The 22,928-nt window shown below is 39.6% G+C and overlaps 1 protein-coding gene across 6 annotated transcripts in view; it reads left to right on the top strand.

Moving 5' to 3' along the window:
• The window catches only part of stim2b (stromal interaction molecule 2b), a 47,439-nt gene extending 29,646 nt beyond the window's left edge, over positions 1–17,793 (top strand). For 3 of the 6 annotated variants that reach the window (XM_041986008.1, XM_041986007.1, XM_041986006.1), the window contains exons 4-13: positions 7,038–7,149; positions 8,456–8,567; positions 9,443–9,558; positions 9,661–9,838; positions 9,975–10,152; positions 10,761–10,922; positions 12,239–12,339; positions 12,992–13,230; positions 13,314–13,557; positions 15,666–17,793. In XM_041986008.1, the coding sequence (XP_041841942.1) occupies positions 7,038–7,149; positions 8,456–8,567; positions 9,443–9,558; positions 9,661–9,838; positions 9,975–10,152; positions 10,761–10,922; positions 12,239–12,339; positions 12,992–13,230; positions 13,314–13,557; positions 15,666–16,269 (2,046 nt within the window). In that variant the 3' untranslated portion in view covers positions 16,270–17,793. The remainder of the gene's footprint in view (positions 1–7,037; positions 7,150–8,455; positions 8,568–9,442; positions 9,559–9,660; positions 9,839–9,974; positions 10,153–10,760; positions 10,923–12,238; positions 12,340–12,991; positions 13,231–13,313; positions 13,558–15,665) is intronic. The other 3 variants (XM_041986011.1, XM_041986009.1, XM_041986010.1) reach the window with 3 other exon arrangements.
• The last annotated feature ends 5,135 nt before the right edge of the window (positions 17,794–22,928 follow it).

Below are 22,928 nucleotides of genomic sequence, written 5' to 3'. Positions count from 1 at the left end.
AAATAATATTCAGCAAATTAAATGTGGATAGACTGACAGAGTTGATATTGGGGGTGTGCAGAGTGATGTGAGTGTTGCCTCATGGGATGAATGTCATCGACAGCCCCCGCACCCAACCCACACACCCCCCACCCCCCACCACTACCCAACCGCTCGCTGCCAAGAAAAAAAAAAAAAGAGGACTCTGGTATGAACAAATATCTTTGTCTGCTGCTGTATAAGTGTGAGTCTGTCTCAGTCTGCTGTTGACTGTCACACTTTGCTGTGCCAGGCCTCTTTGTGAGTTCATATGGATGTATCATTGTCCTTTCAGGACTGGTGGTTGATAATCAGGCAGAGTTTTAACATCATCTTTTAATCCAAAGATTTTTTATCTCTATTGTTATTTTCTTTGCAGAAATTCCACATTTTAACAGGCTCCATAACGAGTCTTTTTCATCATACCTTCTGTAGGAAGCTATCATAATTTTGAGCCACCAAAACACTCTCACCCCCATTTTCCACCGGGTGCGTGTGCGCCACGTTACGGCTGCGCCACGGCCTCTGCATCTATCCACAGCCATTTTAGTCAGTGGTTTGGTTCACACCGGGTGCGCCGTGGTGCTTCTCAGAAGCGTCCCAGAAGCGCCTTGTCACGGCTCTCCGCTAAACGTACACGTCAAGTCTATTTTTGATGGAACATGCATCCACAATGTGTCAAACTCAGCAGTTCAGATAGGGGCAGACAGGAAATCAGACATGGGAGCAGTGTAAAAGCTTTCGGTAATTTTCTAAATAAAAGCCCATTTGCAGATTTGCTCTCACTGGATCACATAAACATTACATTTTTAATCAGTCAGAGTGTCTCAGTGTTAATTTTTTCATCATGGACGACTACATATTTATCCTGGAAGTGGAGAATAAAAAGATTCTCCTGTTATTTCATGATATCGCTGATCCAGCTAGGTGGACTGCACTCGTGTGTGCTCCACACCTGACATCCTGGGGTGGACTGACGCGCTACGGAGGTCGGAACAAAACTGCGGCACACACACACCTGGTGGAAATTAGGGGTTACACAAAGACTTATCTTTACATTTTGTGGTTCTCCGCTTACTTTATATGGCTCTATAAAACATTCCAACGCTGTCTTTCACCACATGCAAAGCGGCTCCGACAGTCACCAGTAATGATTGTGCAGTTAATTTCATCATGTTTTGGACAATCTTTGCTTAACTTGTGCAAACCTATTGCCTTTATGTCTTCATTGGTTTTCTTAAACAAGAAAGCCAGTGTAAAAAAAAAAAAAATGCATGTCTTCATTCTAAACTAAACACAGTTTCACTTGTGATTAAAATAAAGGAAAAACTGCAAACATTATCATAAAGACAAGCTACCAGAGAATATCACCTGTTTATATCCTTAAGGTCTTGATTGTTGTTGTTTTTTGGGGGGGGGTCCTTAAAGTACTGTGGGCATTAAAGGCTTACAAAGATTTGTGTTTGGACTTGTGTTGCATACACTGTGTTCCCGCCACTCACTCGGCAGATTGCTCATTTTATTTGTTGCCTGGTGTTGCCACAGTGAAAAAACAAATTTGCATTTCTATTCTAAAAGAAACACAAGAAGACAAAAAAAAAAAAACTCTGCAAAGTTCTTATTTCCTCCTGAGCATTTTGTCCACTACTCATGTGGCAGAAAGAGTTTTTGAGGCTCAAACAAAAACTGTAGAAAAACCTTTTGGCTTGTGTGAATGAGTGTTTCCCACAGACCAGGTGGCAATGTGTGGTGCTTCCCTGGTGCTGGTGAGGGAATCAGGTGTTGTGGTGTTGCGGTGGTCGGTGGAATCCATCATTGGGGTGTATGCAAAGTGTGTGCACCATTCAAACACACACTTTCTGAGATGCCATATTAAATATACACTTGTATGCTTATCTATCGTTCTTTAGTCGCCTGCTGAGGCCATTTTAAAGCTACAAGAAGCATTTTAAATTATTTAGCTCAACCTTTATTCTTTCAAGTTCTTTAAGAAAAGAACTTGCATTTATTTTATATTGCAAGTTATATTACAAGGGGGTTATTCAATGTTTTCAGCTACTCCAGTATCATACTACTGAACAAAGTCAGTTTTATCTTCTGGACCATAACTGTGGCTTGGGGGTAACGAATGAACAAAATACCTATTTTACCATCAGAGGGCTGTTTATCTTCATAGAAAGACGTGGTTGGGGTATTTACTTGCTAACAAATAATAAGTGTAAACTAACCTTCACTTAAGTAAACTTCAGATGTCCCTAGTATTGGTGAATGCAGCATGTAATGCACCTTTATATGTTGTTCTACATCAACACTGAAAAATATAATTGGTTTTGTTTTTGCACATTAAACATCTGATGACCACTTAAGTTAGTAATAATCTTAGTAATAATCAGAAAATTACTTTCTAAAATCTGGACCCTTTAAAAAAAAAAAAAAAAAAAAATCCTTGGTACCCCCCTTTTCATGATCTGTGCCCCTGCTTGGCCCCCTCATCATAACTTTTCTAGATCCGCCCCTGCATATAAATTCTTTCTTTTACACGTCAGTCACCTGGTTAGTCAAGGGTCCTGCTCTGACTTTCAGAACATCTTTAAAATTTCCCTTCGCCACATTCATGGTTTCTAAAAGGTAAACCAATGGTTTAGAGAGTACATCCCCTTGGTTCAGTCCCGATGTTTCACTCTCACTAGAAATCTTAACCCGATCCATCTTGCTGTAATATAACCAGCAGATTCCACAGCTGTGGCTTCTGCAAACCACAGCTAACAATGAAAATAATGTCAAATAAATGTAAACAATAGGCTATTTAATCAAAACGGGCTACGTTTCGAGTCAACACCCTGGTAGTTTCCTCCTCCCAAACCTAAGCTCTATGATAAACATGAGAAAGGTACCTGTGCGACAGAAAAGCCAGTCAGCTGATCAGCAGCAGTCATGCCTTCATTCAAGGAGCAACAAGAGAGGGGGGAGGAGAGGAGGCGTAGAGGCAGAGAGCGACTGCTCCAGGGAAAAAAAAAAAACTTGGGCAAAGGTGTGGGCGTTGGACCCTCACATCATGAAAAGTGTTGGTGTCAAAACACCCATGGAACTGTAGCTGCATAGCCTACCATAGTGGGGGTTGCTGTGCCGGGTTACCCCTGCCATAGCGAGATCGCTACAACATTGTTTGCTGCATTACCAACATTTTATTCTGACTTAGGGTGCGGGATGTTTAGTATTTATAGCGTTTATTTCATAAGACTAACATCACATTTTCTGAGTAACAATAATCTTTTGGCAGGTATGTTTGAGCGCAGTACATCATACTAAACTCCAGATGTTGTCGACCTTCTTCTCCGTACCAAGTATTCTGCTGCTTCGGGCTTACTTTTGATAGGCTTTGTGTATTGAGCGTGGAGAGGAGGAGCGGGTGAATCAGCTGTCATTGTGTTCATGTATCAGTGATTTGCAGGTTGATCCACATTAAGGCGTTACGAGTCTGAAAAAGAGCTAATAAAGATGTTTCTTAAGATAGCTGTGGCATACACCACACATTGGTCTATGCGTGGGAAACCCTGTGTGAATATTCCAATCTGCTAGGGTTGTTTTCAGTTCAGTATCAGTCATTTCTACAGTCATGCATTCAGAGAATAATCAGTTCTGAAGGATAATCTTCTCAAATGTGCAAGATCCTTTTATAATATGATTAGTCATCAGTGTCTTCCTGACCATATGAGTTATGTCCTGCAAGCACATTAACACAATTAATTTGAGGAACAAGGTCCAAACTAAACATTAATGTGTCTAATGCAGAGCTGTAGCATATACATGTACAGTATATTGAATTAAGTTTAATTTTATTTAATCACCAAGTCACGAGAAAGTCATCTCAAGTCTCGCCTTTAAAGATACAGTCTAGTCCAATTATAGTTTAATTCAACCACATTCACTGTAATTTATTTATAATGCTATAAATCAAATTAATTTCATAATCCAATTTATTCCAGTGTATAGTAATTGTGATCATATCAAGCCAATTCATAAGAAAAAGAAATTATCTAAGAATCTTTTCATAAATGTCGGTATTAAAGGAATTATACAGGAAGACTTTGCAGCAGAACAGTTGTGTGTTAATCTGGATTACAGTGAATAAATAGTGGCTATTTCTTATGTTTTAGCAGTAGGAACAGTTGTAGACACCAGTCTTCACTAAACTGTCATTTTCCCTGTGTGCTGTCTTAAATGCAGTAGCGATGAGTGTCCACACTCAGGTGTGAGTTCATACCCTGTTTAACACACTAGCTCTTTGTGTGCCAGTGAAGTTACACTCCCGATAAACACAGTTTGCATCAAATGATGCATCCTAATCTCTTTCCATGCCAGTATGGATATAGATGCTGACCTTTGGGTTACTGATATAGCGTCAGTTGCTGTCCTTACCGCACTTTCATTCATTCTGTTACAGATTTTAATGCATATGTGTTCACTAAGAATTTGTAAATTCTCTGTTTGAGAGCTTGAGTACCCCTCCCTGCATCCCTTTGAATATCTGATTAAAATATGCAGACATTTAAATGAGTAGATGTACCAGACTTGAATCTCAGAGGGGTGTTTGAGCAATGCTTGACAGCAAAAGAAATTAAAAAAAAATCTGTGACAGGAGAAATGCAGGAAACATTTGTAGCAGACAGACTTTCGACACCAGACTGCCATTATTTATTCGATGTCAAACTCACAGCACTCCTTTAACTCAGGTTCTCTGAGCGTGCACCAGAGACGTGAAAGTGCCAGTAGGTTCTGATGTTGACTGCCACATCTACATTTCTGTGTCATGATTAATACTGTAATTCCAGATGTGTCTTAAAAAGCTTCCAGGGTGTATTTCAAAGGAAGTTAGTGCAGTCAAAACTTGATAAAATCTGTTTTGTGAAATTGTTGAAGTCATGCGAGAGTCTGGGCTGTTTTTATCAAGTCAGATGTGAAACGTATTGATCTGTAACTTGGATTGGTATCCGTTTGAAATGCCAAAATGTCCTCAGCTGCAGCTGTTGAATTGATCTTTACCTGATTCAAATTGCTGCTGCTGCTGACATGAAGGCTACAGAGAGAATATGCTAGCAATAGAGACAGTATGCTAATCTCCTTACTGAATTTACAGGTTTTTTTTTTTATACTTTAGCAACTTTACAAATAATTCTGTGTTAAACTTTTCTAAATGTATCCCTGAATCATTGTCAAAAGTATTTAGGTGCAGACCTGCATGTTTGCTTTAGCCTAGATAGCATTCTCATTTGTTGCATGTTCAAACAAAAAAGCCTTCAAATAAATGCATTATTGGACATTCAAAGTTGTTAGTATTTTATTTAAATCATAGTATTCACTTCCAAAAGTATGAACATGTCTAAATATATATTTATGTGATTAAACATTTTAGAAAATATGCTTCTCCTTTGGCGCTAAATAGTAGCCTAGCTTACCATGAGGTGCAGGGAAACGGCTTTTTTACACACACACACACACAATAAAAGGTTGCTCCTAGGGCAGAATAAGATGGAAAAATCTTGAAAAAATAGTACAACCTGCCGTATAACTAACATAAGTTTAAATTAATTGGTTCTCCCTAATACCAATTTTAAATCTACACATAAAGTGAGCACTTAAATAATTAGAATAACATGGAACTCCGGTAAAAAAAAAAATAAATAGTTAGGAAAAAAAAAAAAAAGAAATTACAGAAACATGTTTTATTCAATAGCTGCTTCTTCTGGCTTTATAAAGTATACCTTGAAAGCTTTTAATGAAATAGAATTTTTACTGTATCTGTTTAAGGATTTTATGGAAGGAGAAAAATATGGAGTCATTTAAAAAAAGTACCTGCACAATCCTAAATATATAAACACATCTGCAGTTATGAGTGTTGCAGAGTAAATGAGCTATTATACCCGGATAGTACGTCTAAAATATGTCCCCCAAAAACATGAAAACTGTGTGGAAACATTAAGAAAGATTTTAAAACTCTGTGGAAATTCAGCTTGAAGTGTGACAAAAGATGTTGGATGTTCCCAGACAGCTGTGTCTAAAATTTTGTAATGAGTACAAACAAAATGGGAAAGTTGTAACGAGAAACATACAGGTAGATCAAGAAAGATGTCAAAACATCTGGGCCAGAAACATAAAGCAATATGCCTAAAAAAACATAAATCAGTGAAAAACAAAGAGGCAGAAACAGGCCTTAATGTTTGTGACTAAACTGCAAGAAAATGGCTGAAATCACTGGACAAGGTGATGATGCTGGAGCATTTGCTTGGTGCAGGTCCAGTTTAACACTTAAAGAAACCAGAAATTTCACACAACCACTGATGATATGTGGTTAATGGTAGATAAAAAAATAAGAGATGATAGTCAGTACCACTACAGTTAATAAGCGGGTTTATTTTGAAATTGTGGACAAAAAAGGGAAAAGAGAAGCAATGTGTTCTACAGTTGTTCGGCAGTACGGTCAAAGGCTAATTAGTAATCAAAAGCAGTCAGGATGTATGAATTAAACGGAAGTTGTTAGGTTTAAATTTATGCCCAAGGCACACACAGACACACAGTCCTCCAAGATGGATGCTTTGAGATGTTTGGTAGTTAACCACAATCCTTGTTAATGCTGCTGGTGTTCTGGCAACGCTTTAGTAGATTTGTTTGCTATGGTTTTCTCTGCAGGGGTATTTAGTTGTAAGAAACCAAAGGAGAACAGCCGGAAGCTCAAAGCACACACACACACACATTTTCACACAACGGTGGAAGTGTTGCCTCTGCTACGGGTCTCTCTCTCTCTCTCTGCCTCTTTTTAAAAAGCCCCTAAAAGGAAGAAAGCAAAGGAAAAAGAGAGTGTGTGCATGTGTGATCTAAAGCCAGACTTTAATGCAAAGCCAGCTCTCTGCAGCTCTTTGTCATTACCACACAAGCACAGTCATCTGTACATTCTCCAGATTTCTATATTGTGATGTTACCAAAAAGGTTTGGCAGCTCAGCTGTTTCTCTTCTTTTTCCAGTTTATAATTGAAGACATGAAGCAGCAGCAAACCAACAAGCACAGCAACCTGCATCGTGAGGACCAGCACATCACAGTGGAGGAGCTGTGGAAGGGCTGGAAGACCTCCGAAGGTGAAGCCAAGTACCTGTTTCTGCCTTTGACTCTGATATGTTTACATATTTGCACATTATCAATATTTAGTTTAATCGTTTATTGCTAATATTTCCACTATTAGACTGTTTGAGGTCAAATTGGAGAGAGAGGGGATAAAAAGATTTTTTTTTATAAGATGCTCACAAAGCTGTCTTTACTGTTCCTCCTCTTCCTCTTTAAACTTCCTCTTATCGTCAAACACATAACCTCATTCTGTCATTCTTATCCAGGAAGTGTCCGAGTTTGTTGATCACTCAGGTCTCTCTGTTCAGATAAATACTTTAATAACAATCATAAGCTCCACCCCCCATGACCCTGCATTGAAATAAGTGGGTATAAAAAAAAAAGATGGGTGGATGGATAAAATATGTACACACCGCAAAGGATTACCATGTTAGCTGTTAGCTTAGTTTTGTATTAGTAAAGTTTAAGGAAATGTAAATCTTACATCAGCTACTCTTTAGTGGCACCTCAGTGATGATGAAGATGCATCCAACCAAAATCTTTCCTTTTTATATAATAATCTAACTGAATGACCTTCATTCTGTAAACACCAGATAAACTTATGACAATGTTTATTGCCACTGTACAGATCTGTTAGTTCATAGTAGGTCTCAGTTTTAAAGCTGCACTACTGAAATTTGGCACTTTTGTACTTCCGTGCCCCCCAACGAAGGCGAATTCAACATCCGCCATGTCCTGTCTCTTCTCTGAGCTCTCTCAAACCAGTAAAAATCAGTCCGATGTTAACGCTTGTCTTATTTAATGCTCTGCCTCTTTTTTTTTTTTTTTTTTTTTTTGCTTCCTTATGTTGACATTCAGTTCCTGGCATCTGACTCTGGCTTAAATAAAAAAACACAGCTGTTATATGATGATCCTAACTGGAAAATGAAGCTGTGAAAAGCAGTTTCTCAGCCTCCAAATGCCACAGGGCTACAGTGGCTCCAGGAAGTTACATAATGAATGTTGGTGTACAATCAAAACAAGTCAGAAGCACAGTTCAAGTCCAGAGCAGTGGCTTTGAATCAGTTGAAGGCTGGTCTTGTAAAATTTCCACTTTATATTCAACATTTCTTTATCACTTCTGCCTTCAATGTCTTTTTTATTTCATAAAATACAAAAAGAAAAAGAAAAAACTTTTAAAAAAGCAGCATTCAACACATATCAGCGTAATTAATATTTATTTATTAACAGCTAGAACAAAGAACTTCTTCTCACTGAAGAGTTCAAAGATTACTTTTCTTTGAGTGTCTCTTCTTCTTTGTTTCTCTCCCCCTTCATTAGTCCATAACTGGACCATGGATGACACGGTGCAGTGGCTGAAGGAGGCCGTGGAGCTGCCGCAGTATGAGAAGAACTTCCGGGACTTCCGGGTCACGGGGAACACTTTACCTCGGTTAGTACGCCGGAGTTCTAACAACCTTGCTCTTTGTCTTTTCCATCCCATCTACACAAGCTGTGCATAGTTGTGTGATGCATCCTTGTTCTACTTCACTAACATGCATAACAAGAAACAGATTATCATATTTTCACTTTCAGTAGACGTTTCCTCTAATTAAGATGTGTTAGTTCTGTTTTACCAACCGGTGAAGTGAGTGAACAGCAGTAGTTCTGGCATCCAAAGAAATATGTTGTTTTTTTTTTTTTTAAACTCTGTGTACTGCTGCCCTCTGCTGGTTGCAGAAGGCAATGCAGGCAAAAAATGTCTAGATATGCAGTACTTGGACGTCTTCTCTTGATTTCAGGAGGTTTCTTTTCATCACACTCTTAACAGACAGCTTGTCCTCACAGCCTCCAAATGCTTGTTACATTATGCAGTAAACTGATCGTTTTAAAGCCCTCCAGTGAAGATGAAGTTGTTATATAAGGGCTGAGGTTACTGAAAAAAAACTGGTGGGACATGTGGAATGTGAGCCGCCTCAGACTGCATGTACTGAATGAATAGACTGTAACAGGGGAGGTGGCGGATTATTGAGGGGTTTCATGTTGCGCCTCAGAGCTGATTGGCGCTGACTCGTGAAGTGATGTTATAGCTAAAGGGTACAGTTTTCCCAACCTTTTATGCTGTCTAACTGGTGATCTGTTTTCCACCGGTTCCTCTTACAAGATTTGTTATTAAAAAAATTTAACATTTTTTATTCTTTTTAAGCCTTGGAAGTATGACATCACAGTCAGATTTTAATGCAAAAAGACACAAATCTACCTGTTAAAACTGCTTTGTAGGATATCATCACCGTGCTCTGTTTCTATCTTCATTTTTCTCCGTTACAGAATAGCGGCAAATGAACCGTCGTTTATGTCAATGCAGCTAAAGATATTAGACCAACGGCACAAACAAAAGTTAAACCTAAAGGCACTAGATGCAGTGCTCTTTGGGCCTCCCCTCCGTAAGTAATCACCCTGTTTTAAAACCGCAACTTCCTCAGGCATCGCTGCTCATGAGTACCATAAAACTACTAATCTTCCCCTGTTCCTCCCTTCACCTGCAGGTCCACAACATAACTGGATGAAAGACTTTGTCCTGATGGTTTCCATAGTGATCGGTGTTGGCGGCTGTTGGTTTGCCTACATGCAGAACAAGTCCAGCAAAGTGCACATTTCCCAGATGATGAAAGATTTGGAGAGCCTGCAACACGCTGAGCAAAGCCTCTTAGACATGCAGAGTCGGTAAGAGACAAAAATGTAGATTTCTGTGCAGACTTGTTCTCTTTGTAACTGAACACAGAAACTATTCACACTAGCTTTGATTTAAACTTTATTCAGCAGTTTAGTTCATTTATATGTTGTGTTTTTTTCCCTCCAGGCTGGAGAAGGCTCAGGAGGAGAACCGGACGGTGGCCGTGGAGAAGGAGAACCTCGAGCAGAAGATGAGGGATGAGATCAGTGGGGCTAAAAAGGAGGCTCACAGGCTCCGAGAGCTGCGAGAGGGTGCTGAGTGTGAGCTCAGCAGGCTCAAATATGCAGAGGAGGAGCTAGTACAGGTACGACTTTCCAGGCTGGTTCTTTCCTAAAGCTGCTGTTACAGACCAAATCCTGCTCAGTTTTTCTAAAGAAAAGAACACATAATCCTATTTAATATCTTATAGTCTCACATTAAAGACTTGATAAACTCTTTGGGAGGACTGTTGCACTGTGGTCATGTTTATGTAAATATACATTACAATGAAACATTGAAGAATGAAATGAGGAACACAGACAGGAAAGTGTGACACAGGCCATATCAGAATTCATTACCGTGGCTGTGTAACTTTAAAATGAAAGATTCATTTTATATTTTCCATGTTAAGTTTACATTTCATCCCCAAAATATCTACGTTTTATATCCCCAAGATTGCTTCATTTGCCTTCGCATAGAAGCACAGCAGCGATATATCCAAGTGTTGCTCTCAGTAATGGGTTCTCTCCTCCTAGTCGAGCCAGGACTGGATTCATTTTTAGTCAGCACAGTTCATTTGGACTTCAGCGAACAGTTATATTTACCTGCTGCAATGTGTTTGATCAACGATCATGCAAAAGGAGTTTTTCTTAACATTTTGTGGTGAAGCTGAGCCAACCCGAGATTGTGATGTATTACATTTCCTCTGTGTAGGTGCGAAAGGCTCTGAAGCGAGCCGAGAAGGAGATTCAGTCGGAGCGCTCGGTGCCTGAAGCTCTGCAGATGTGGCTGCAGCTCACACACGAAGTGGAGGTTCAGTACTACAACATCAAGAAGCAGAGCGCTGAATTTCAGCTGTGCGTCGCCAAAGATGAGGTAACTTACTTTCCCAGGAACTGACTCGCATTAAGAGGTTTACACTAGTACGATTAAACCACACAAACATGGCGTCGCGTAAAAGCAGAAACAAAGATGTCTGTATCTCCACTGTGCAGTGAAAATTGTAGCAGCCAAAGAGCAGCAAAGAAAAACTTCACAAAGTCATAAGATTTCTTGATTCTGATACTTCTGTAATGATCTCACATGTTTTAGCTTTTATTTTGAGACCAAGATTATACATACAGCCCTTGTATTTGTGAAAATCCACTCCATTTATTTTGGGTAAGTCACTTTAGACAGGATGAAAGGGTTAAGCTGAAGATGCTTCCCAAAACACGTACATCACATTAATCTTAATTCCATTAATCCCTGCTGTTCTGCACTCCGTCAGACCTCATGTACAGCCAGACTTCAACATCAGTTACAAATGACAAATTCAGTCCAACAATGAAATTACCAGCTGGAGCAGCCGTATTTTAGTTCTAAAATCACCCAATTAAATAAATCCTCTAAGAAAAAAAAAGTGTTTATTTATGTATAAGTTTGTTTTCTTTAACTCTGCTGACGGTGAAAGTGAAATAGACCTGTAAAACTGAATGTTTCATACACAACATTAGTTTCATGACTGTGTCTGAATCGCAGAAGAACTGAAAATCTTTTACTTCTACTTTACTTTCAGGACCTGCAGCATAGTTGAAGGCTGCAGAATGATCTGCTCTCCGATTAGACAGTTTCATATTAGAGTTTGCACCTCAAATGTCACTGCAATCAACTCTGCGCCCCCAATATTAGTGAAATGCAGCTTCTTTTACAGGTTTTGCTAATTTCTTCAGTTTTTTCCGATGCGCTTGCTTTTAAATCCAGCTGAAAAGGGAAGGCTAAAGACGTGGCTCTCTAAAGAATTGGCTCTTAGGAGCTGGCTCGTTGATGAATGACACACCAATTCAGTGTGAAAGAAATATTTCCAAAAGAACCTGTTGTTTCTGAGTCTCTTTGGAGAAGTTTTGAGGATATTTTTAAAAAATATAATAATTTTCCTGTGATGGACTGAACTGAAATAATTAGTAAACTTTAATTTCTAAAGTCAGAATGTCATTGAATTTAATTTGAACTCATACCTTTGTACTGTAGGGTAATTGTTAATTTTTGCAGTTTTATGTAGTTATACAGACTCTGCACCTTCTTACACGCATAATAAGTACTGGTGCACAAGAATGACAACACACTGAGTTACTACAGAAAAATGGGTGATGGTTCAGTACAACTTAGTTATTCAGCCAACGTGACTTTTTCTACTTTTGTTGTGATTTCAGGCTGAGAAAATAAAAAAGAAACGAGGTTCTGTGTTTGGAACTCTTCATGTTGCCCACAGTTCATCACTGGACGAGGTGGACCACAAGATACTAGAAGCAAAGTAAGAACGCTTCACATACAGCACTAGTTAATAGTTACTGTGTGTGTGTAACCAAACATGTTAGATGACTCTTTTTGTCATTTTCATTCTTATGATAGTACTAGGTCATGTTATTAGGTACATCTTACGAAGACTAAGGCCTCTAATCCAACATGAATGCTGCTTTGTTGCCTATCATGGTTAATCTGGACATTTTAGAGTTTGTCAGAGCTTCATTACACTGTCAGGTGGTTAGGTCCCCAAATTATGTTCAGCTTTGGTCACTTGTCTCTTTAGAGATCAAACACTTCACTTAGGTAATCAGAGAAAATATTGCATCAGAAAAACCTTTATCAAACATCTCAAATGATACTATCTTATTAAGTTTTGGCATGAAGGCCAGGCTCTGGCCCCGAGTAAAGACTTTCTTTGTATTCAAAAGGATTAAAAAAAAGAAAGAAAGAAAGAAAAGCAAAGTCAACTCTTCAGTGTGGCTGCTTTGGCAGAAGTTCAGTATCAAACCAGGCTTGTGTGCCAAAAAACTGTAAATCCTTGCTAATCAGAGAAAAGATGACCTCTTACTGTGTCACACACACACAAAAAACTGCATCAGACAGAGACACCTCAGTGTTTGCCAAGTTTAGATCATCATTCAGCTGTCTGTCTTTTCCAGGAAAGCTCTGTCAGAAGTAACAGCATGCCTGAGGGAGCGGCTTCACCGCTGGCAGCAGATCGAGAAGCTCTGCGGCTTCCCGGTTGTCAATAATTCAGGCCTGCCGAGCCTGACGGCCAGCCTCTACTCAGACCACAGCTGGGTGGTGATGCCACGAATGTCGGTCCCTCCCTATCCCATCGCAGGTGGTGTAGACGATCTGGACGAGGACACGCCTCCCATCATTCCACAGTTCACCAGTGAGTAAAGCAGCAAGAGATGCTGTGTGTCTTGAAAAACAGCTCCAGTATCCCCATTAATTCCTCCTCATGTTTTTCCCCAGCAGCTACATTGATTCGCCCCCCGCTGACGCGCAACAGCAGTCTGTGTCGTTCCCGCCGGAGCCTGCTGAGCTCCCCGCAGTCCTCGCTCATGTCTCCTGACCCAGACCTGCTCTCCATGGCCGGCTCGTCCCTCTCCTATCACCCTGAGGCAGACGACGAACATATCATGTTCAGCACTGATAGGAGGGGGTATGTAGCCGTGGCCGGATCGCCGTGGAATGGTTTAACAGAATGGACTCAAAGGTGTTTTGTTCAAACATTCACATTGCTGAGCTAAACTTGGGTTAAACACTAATCTTTATGTGTGATTTTAATTAAGTAACATTACCATTTTAATACTCAATGTTAATAAATTACCGATTTTTTTCGGACTATAAGTCGCTCTGGAGTATAAGTCGCATTAGTCGAAAAATGAGCCATGAAGAGAGAGAGAGAGAACAAAACATTTAAAAGTCGCATTGGACTATAGGTCACATTTATTTAGAAATTTATTTTACAAAATCCAAGACTAAGAACAAACATTTAACCTGGAAAGGCAAGTTATTCCACTGCACAATAGCACACAGAACAACAGGCTGAATATGTGTCCGGTATGTTAACGTAACACCAGGCTTTCCTCCAGGATTTTTCTAAACTGTGAGGGAGAACTAGTCTCTTTATTACACTTAATAAACAGCTGATTGAGCTGCTGAGAAAGTATGAAAATGTATATATCACATTAGACATCTAAAGACTCACACTGCCACGCACACGCCGCCCTGCCACAGATGAAGTTTCACATTATTGTACATAAAAACACACATTCCTTTTTGTTGATACAATACAGTGAAAACAGGCAGGTTTCAGGCATAGCTGCAAATGGTAATTAATCATGATTAATTTGAAGCTGTGATTAATAATGAATAAAAATTTTAATAATTTCATACACACACATGCACACACACACGCATATATATTCATATATATCGCACCTGATAATAAGTCGCAGGACCAGCCGAACAACTTGGTTGTCTGTTCAAAGACCACATTAATCATTTATATTATATAATAACAATATTGTAACAGCTCTTCTCAGGCCTAATAGGAGTTGATACTAAAGGCAGCATATTTTATAGCACAGCATAGCGAGAAGTGTAATGGGGTTAAAGTCGCACTATAACTTTCTGACCTTAAAAATACTTGTTTCTGACTGGTTTTGATGGCACAGTGCCACTATGTACATTCCTGGAGCTGTCGCTGCCCAGCAGCATCCAATGCTACAAACCCACACTTGACAACTTTCGTTTCTGGGCTGCTGCGTCACACTACAGCAGAGTTTTACTTTACACACCACACGTTAGCAACTGGATATCAGCACACTGGCTGTTTTGCACACCGTGGCTGATTCACTAAAGACACCTAAGTGGACATTATCGGAGGAAAAGAAAGAAAAGTACAAAGCAAGGGATCAGATAAAAGTGGACATGTACTTCTTCTGACTGGAGAGAGCTCAGAGTTTAGCTAGGATGCAAGGTGGATGCTGAATTAGCCGTCGTTAAGGGTCGACTCGCTGAGAAAACCACACCCACGTTAACCTTGTTCACTTTCAAGCTGGAAGGGGGTGGAAAGTTTAGGGGCTTTCTGTGTACGTGTTGCGCGCCAGAATAGAGGAGTGGAGACATTTTTTCTAGATAGACATAACAAGGAAAGATGCTACAGTCTCTTCATTCTCACTCCACCGTCCTCATATTCATCCACATAAATAATAATGACGTAACTGTATTAACACAACGGAGCGTCGCATTGAAACTTGCAGCTGTGAGGAACTGTCTCCTTTCTTTCATGGAGGATACTTCAATGATTTCTTTGCTAAAGGAAAATTATTTTATTATTTTAAAAATGCCAACAGACCTTATCACATCTGCAGATTTTTACTTTCTTAAGAAAAAATAACGGAACTACCACACCACTGTGTAGCCAGAAAAACAAAAAGCACATCAAGCAAAATAATAAAATTATAACACTTTTGATATATATTCATTTATAATATTATAGTTTCCATGTGAGTATTAATGTCTGTCATTTTATTGCAATTAATCACAACAAAGCTAAAAACACAAGGAAGGAAATAACAAAAATGCACCAGAAAAACTAAAAACACCATTTTAAAATTATAAATGATAGAAATTATGAACAACAGTCATGTTTAACCCCCTCCTCCCCCAATGCTTTCTGTCTGTGCAAAATATAACATTTCTGATTAAAAACTGCTGCAGAAATAACACAAACTGTAACAATGCGTGAAGTCATCTTCACACCGTGGTGATATTCCCTATGTTTGCCTTATTGGTGCATCTCCTCTTCTTCATCAGGGAACCGACTCAGGAGGGCGGCTCTGACACAGACTCTCTCGGCTCTTCTATGGGTCGCAAGCAGCTCCACTCGGAAACCCCCTACCGCAAGATCTCCCGTGACGAGCTGCTTCTGTTCAGCCAGAACCCAGAACTCCCTGCGTCCACCCACACCACCAGCAGCAGCAGCAGCAGTAGTCTCAGGGACTCCACGCCTCCTCCTCTGCCTCCCACCCCAGCCACCACCCCCTCCGGCCCGCCCTCCACCTCACCTTCCCCGGCTTTGGAGCACCACCAGTTTGCACAAAGTGGCTCGCCTGATCTCACCCGTGTCATGTCCGAATCCCAAAGCATGCCTCTCTCGCAGGGCGGCGTGGCCTCTCAGACAGGAAAGGGCGTGTACAACGGCATCCTGGAGAAGTCCTACAGCTACGGCCAGCTGCCGGCGAGCATGCTGCCCAACGTAGGCCGTTATCCGTCTCTTACCTCGCTGGACTCAGAGGGCCGGAGTCTGGGAAGGGAATACAAGCTCCAGAGCACCTCCTCCCAGGACTCCAGCGACAATGGAGAGAAAGTCAAGCGCTCCTCCTCTAAACTCAAAGGCTTATTTAAGAAGAAGAAATAAAAACTTGCAGCTTGAAATAGTGCGTGTGTGTTTAAGTGGCAGGAAGAGAGAAAATTAAAATTACAAGAGCTGTTTTATCACATATATGAAAAAACGGACATCGCTGTAAGATAAAACATTTCATTTTCTCTCTTCTTTTTACCATCAGAGATGGAATGTAGCTCAGTCTGGGTGCCTTTAAACGCTCCTCAGACCGGTAGCCTTATTTTACAATAATGCTTTTTTTTTTTTTTTAGTTCACTCACAGGGAAACCTGCAAAGGTCAAGGAAGAGTCAATGAAAGCTCAAAGCTCGCACCGGCTCATTGTCTTTCCTTCATGTTTAGAGTTTGAATCAAAAGAAAGCCACTGTTTAAAATGTCTGGAAGTGCAGTCTGTACATTTAGTTTTAAACACAATGTGTAGTTTCACTGCTGATGTATAGTACAGCCATGTTTGCTGTGTTTGTGGCAGCAGCTCATGAATAACTCCCACAGAGAAGGTAAAATGTGTTTACCTCTTTTAGTTCATCTTGTGAAGAGTTCTAAACTCAGTACTTGATTCATTTCCTTCAGAGAGAGAGAGAGAAAAAAATCCTGCTAAATGTTTGTTGCACTACTGCTTTCCTGGTATTTTAGGAAAGAACCGCAGCTGGCGGAGAACATATTCAGCAAAGATGTCGAGATGCATGAGCAGCAGCAATGAAGATGCAACACAGAGCCAAAATTACTTGATGTGTCTTCAGTGCCGCCGTTTATGGATGTCCACGTTTTCAGATCATTATATTCTTCTAGATGTTTTTAAATTAGGTTATCAAAGATTGAACCCACACCAGTCACTTTATCTGTTCTCTGGTTGCCCTTTATGACTTGATTAACTGCATCCTGTAGCCATAAAGTAAGTAAATATGACATGACAGTCTTGTTTTGAATCTCCTGCCCTCCTACCTCCTTCTTAAACTCTGAGTCACTGTTTCCTCTTTGGTTAAATCGGCTTTGCAATGCTACTTTTCTGCATTCAAGGACACAGAATGGAGAGAAGTATTGTTGGAAAGTTTTTATTTTAAAAGACAAACAGTAGAATATATTTGTTCAAAGAAGAAGCAAATCAATGCAGCAAAACTAGCCCCTCCCCCTTCCCCACCACAACAAACACTAAGCTCAAAGCCGACCCATGCAATACAGTCCTGCTCCTCACCTTCGGGCCTGCGCCGAGCGCACTGATGTCAAGAGCTTCACACTGTGATTTCTGGCTGCTTCCACTCATCCTGGACCTGGCTGTCGCTGCTGCAGCTTAAAACATGTTCAAATGCAACATCAGGAGAGGGGGTAGGGTTGGATGACGTGATGTGCCAGGATGACCTGAGGATCCAGTGGCCTGTTTTTAAACAATAATGAAGAAAAAAAAAAGTATGTATGAAAGTTTGTGGACAATGCAACACAATGAAGAAAATAAGGCGAGGAGGAAGCGAATGTTTACGAGACATTAGGTTTTTTTTTTTTTTTTTGGAGAACATTTTGTGTGTGAATATTTGTATACTGTAGAAGAATTAATAAAAAAAAATAGAAAGAAAGGAAGCATCTAAGATGTTTCTGAGTCATGATTGCTGCTGCATTAATGCTCATTTTCCTCCAAGCTGAAAAATAAGCTTTTATTACTACACCTTTACAAATGACTCAATCTAATATTGAGGATAACTTTAAAGCAAGTATTTTAATGTTGCATTTGATTAATGTGACAGAAAAATCAAACTTGAAATAGTTGCAAAACTTTCACATTTCTTTATTCAATAATAAATCAATTATCTGAGACGTCGCTGCACCGAAGCTCTTCCACATTTTCAAGCTGATCGACATCCAGCTGAGCGCAGAGTTTTGTGATGCTTCTTTGTTTCCCCACAGAAAAACAGCCCTGACCCTCCTACCAGCAGAGCGCACAAGGGTGGGGAAAAATCACATTCTGACACCCCTCATTCGTCTTGCGAGTGGGGGGAAAACCGTGGAACACAGAAGAAAACCATGCATGATTGCTTTATCAATATAAAGTGAACGTGATGAAACTTGTGTTGATGGTTCATCAATTTGGCACACCAGGAGAGGAGCGGGGACGTCTGCTGGTGATGAATGTTGTTTGGGTGCTAGTGTACACAACAACCAAACAGCAGCACCTCCCCAGCTGGAAGGCGCAATTCCTACAACGGCCACATGGTGTCAGCAGAGCACCGGAGGAAAGCAGCTGCACGAGCCACTCCCTGACGGTGAGATCTGCTGGCTGTTGGTACGTGTTGTAATGAACCAGAGTCAGACTTGCCATCTCTGCAAAGACATGAAGAGAAGTCCATTGCTAAAGATATGTGTTTCCTACCTGCTAAATCTGATAATTTATATCTGATTACTTGGTATCTTTCTTGCCAGCTCAGGTTTACAGTGAGATTTTATGAGCCAAAACAGCATCTTGTTTCCTGACTTCCCCTCTGAAGATTCACTGCTTAAAAGCATACAGAGCAAACTGACATTTACTGCAATTTCTATAAAAAATAGCCACTTAAATAGCGTTAAAAGGATGCTAAGACATAAACCTGTAACCAACCACATACTAAATATTTATTAATTGAAAAAAAGCATACATAAATCTACAGGATATTGTACAGCTCATACTTAAAGAGCTATTATGTATGTGGCCCGTTATATTTAGCAGAGTATTATGCATCTACTTTGTTACCAATACTTTTAACACACTGCGTGTCCGTCATTACAGCAGCATTTAAATGCACAAGATTTTGTAATGAAAATGGCAAAGAAAGCTATGTTTACAAGGACAAATATGGAAATCATTCTGATTGAAAACTCCAAGACGTATTTACATGGAGAGCAAAAATTAAAGTCTGATAAGATGTGTGCTTAAAGGTGTCAACATATTTATTAAGCATGATAATCTTCTGACTTTGTGCAAAGTGGCAAGTATAATGAATTTATAAAAGTTTATGGTTGTGAAAGTATATAAGTATTTATTCACTTAGAAGAAAAAGACAAGCTCTGAAAAGCCAGACTCTTCTGAATGATTTCTTTCTGTGTGTGTTTATGTGTGTTGTTGCAGTTTCTTTTAATGAAGCAGGAAACTCAGTGGCACATAGTCTTTCTTCTCTTGTTGTCTATAAAGTAGACAAACTTTTACAGCTCGGTTCACTCCATCACCCTTCAGCAGACTGGATAAAAGAACGAGGAAAGGACTGCTGGCTTACAGTTGTCCTCAGAGTTTTACAAAAGAAAAAAAAAAATGTATTTGTGAACCAGACCAGATTTTTCTGACCAGAGTTAACTATCTTAAAATCTCCAACATATTTGATTGGTCCATTGTAGAAGAGTTTTTTTATGCTGCTATGTCTATCCCTCAGAAATTGCATTGTGTAAGTAACCACTAGGGGCAGTGTTAAGACCAATTTGACTGGATGTAAGGTATGATGTTGGACAGATGTAAAAGTTACCAGACGTTTAGAAGCCAAGACACAGCACGCTTGTTTTACTGCTGCTAATGTTAATCTTCTCTATTGTTACCATGTTTATTGTCTTGTTTACACCCTACAAATTCAGCATATCTATTTGTTTGAAGAGCTCTAATGCGCCCTCTAGTGGAGTTCTCTGGTAACAAACGTGGTCCACTAGCAAGTATGTGGAAAAATATGCTCACAGCTGAGCAGGTTGCCAGTGTAAATGCTGGGTTAATAAGCAACTTAAGGTAACTACAGTATGTAAGCTGAGAAAATGACGTCCCAATTGCTCATTTTTGAAGCTCACCTCTATCACTTCATGATCTCAACATAACAAAGCTTGTTATTTTGTGATAACCAGTTCTTGTAAGTAGTCATATGATGTAAAAAAAAACAAAAACAAAATAACTTGCAATCATGTAAAAACAAGCTTTGTGATCTTAAAATAGTGGCATCAATAATAAATCATGGCAGCAATGGCTGCTCTCGGCTTCTCTCCTATACAAAATCAGTAAGGCTGTGTCTTGGACAGGTTTTGCTTACAACTGTACAACATATAGCAGAAAGTATGAGAACGCCATAGTCCTTCATTGTAATGGGTTGTGTGCAAACTTTTTGTGGTATTGTGTTAGTGTCTTAACTACCTTTGCCACTCTGTGTATCTTGGCAAGGCACATGCAAATTAAATTCAAAAGTGTTGTAAAAAAGGCAGCAGTGCTTGTACCTAACAGAATCATCCTTGCAAACCAGATGTGTTGTTTGTAGAATTGCACACCAGATATTTCATATCAGTAACAGAACATTTTCAACTGGTTCCCAGAAAGACACTTTAAAAAAGTAATTCTTTTGAATGCAGCTTTTGTTGGCTATTGTAGCTTGTAAACAAGATATTTCTTTTGACTTAATTAAGAATGAGGGAAGGATGCCGACTCCTGGTGGAGATTGTTGTATCAAAGATTTCACATGAATAAAAAAAAAAAAAAGCTATGACAGACTAGATGGAGGATTGGGAACAACTTTGTACTACTTTTAAATTATGCAGCATTTTATCTGAATTGTCTGACATAAGATTTTTGATAATATTGATCAGTGGATAAGTAGGATGCCTCACTATAGATTTTCACTACAGTTTTGCTGGATTGATTTTGGTTGGCATTGATTGTACCTGGTGTGGCGATCTTATCTTATAATGCTTTACATCAATGGAATAACAACAATCTTGGCTCTAAGATAAGTAAGTCAAATGTTCACTCAGGTACAGGTACACTTTTTTTATTTTTATTTATTTTTTACTACCATTTAACAGCATTTCACAACTTGTTTTGACATTTTTCTTCTTTCCTTCCTGTAAAGGACTTTGGTTCAATCAGGTTCTTATCCCTCTTGCATGTGCTGATGTTTTGTGCACCTTTTAAGAGTCAATTGTGTGTTTTTTTTTTTTTTTTTTTAGCTGTGTTCAGGATGCCCTCTTATCGTAATTGTCTTTACAGATGAGGGGGATGCTTTCATCTAGAAATAGTTGGAATTCAGTGGAATCCATTCTTCCATTCATGCATCCATTGTCTACACTCGCTTATTTCAATGCAGTCATCGGGGGGTTGGAGCCTATTCCAGCTACTGGAATCTATTCTTCAGTGAGTGAAATATTCCCTACGCCATTGGCAGTGACACAAGCCCAAATCATGATCTATTCAATCCAAAGTTCTTTTCATAAAATAATGTAATCCTTTTCTCTTTAAACATGCTTTTGTACATTGCAGCCAATAGGTAACTAATGAGTCTTGCTCTCAAATTCATTAGGTTTGCTTAGATGTTCTAATAAAAAGATCCGATGATGCATTTTTTGAAGAGGACAGAATTGTTTTCTGTATATGCCTAAAGGTCTTTTACCATCAAACATGGGTTTCTTGTAAGCAATTCTTTCAGAAAATTTGCTTTTCCAGATCTCAACTAGATCGCTACACTCCTGTAAGCTGCTGTTTCTTTATTACATTACAGAGAAATAAAAGCATTCTCTTGGTTTGTGGGCATTGGTTATTATGATATTCAGGTTACCTGGCAGGTGCTGAGAGGACCTTATTGCAGCTGTTTACCATAGAGACCTCTGACCTGTCCTGATTATCATGGTGAAGACGTTAAATCCAACTTTTTAAAGGCAAATTCTTCCTTTATCTATCACTGTATTGTTTGTTCCCTTCCAATTAACTAGTGCTCCAAAACTATTCCTGGATTATAAAAGGACACATTTCAGTGCTTAAATCCCACAGCTTTTCATGCCACAACAAATACTTTCACAGGGATCTGATTCTCTAGAAAAGTACATTTTAAACTGCATTCAGCTGCAACTTTGTTCCATATTCTCCTCCTACTTTTCTCATCTCTGCTTCTTCCGTATCCTCACAGGAGCTTTCCAGGTTGGGGACACGTTGCAGATATTTATGGCCCCTGAACGAGACTGCAGTGTGGTAATTGGCCCCACAATGACGCTAATGCTCAGAAAAAGAAGCTGTGTATGGGAGTAGAAAGTGATGCAATGGCACAAGATGGCAGATCCTACCCTTAATGAATGCTGGTAGAAAAAGTTAATGAACAGATAGAGCTAGCCTTAAAGGCACACATACATAAAGTGAATGTGTAACAGTGAAGCTTTTACCCAACCTGCCACAGTACCTCATCTCTACTCTACAGTCTACCACTCCTCTGCCAAAACCAGCCTTTCTCCTTTCTTTATCCTCATCACTCAACCTTCTCTCCTCTCTCGTTTGGATCCCATTCCATTGCAGTGTAATGGGTTTATTAGTGTGGTTAATGCACTGTGACCTACTGGGGCTTGCCATCTACCTTTCTGAACCACACACAAAAAAAGAAAAGATAGAATGTTTTTAAAAGGGAAGCAGAACATGAATGGGGTGTGAAAGAGCTGCAATAAAGAAAGAGGGAAAGGCCATTAAAGAAGCCAAATTAGAACTAAGGAGTGAAGTAAATGAAGAGTCAAAAATAGAGAAATTATTTAATTTACCTTGTCAAATTTGGAAAGAAGGAAACGTCATCTGTGAATGCTGGAGTGCAGATGCACATCCACACAACCATTATAATAAACAGCCTAGCCTAGTCAGGGCTGATAACTGCCATGTTTACCCAGACTGGGACAGACAAAGTCATCTTTGGAACTAGACGTGCTCAGTGCAAATTAA

Source organism: Melanotaenia boesemani, chromosome 5 (genome assembly GCF_017639745.1).
Source record: "Melanotaenia boesemani isolate fMelBoe1 chromosome 5, fMelBoe1.pri, whole genome shotgun sequence".
In the NCBI taxonomy this organism is placed as follows: domain Eukaryota; kingdom Metazoa; phylum Chordata; class Actinopteri; order Atheriniformes; family Melanotaeniidae; genus Melanotaenia; species Melanotaenia boesemani.
This window is presented reverse-complemented; position numbering and strand designations above follow the sequence as displayed.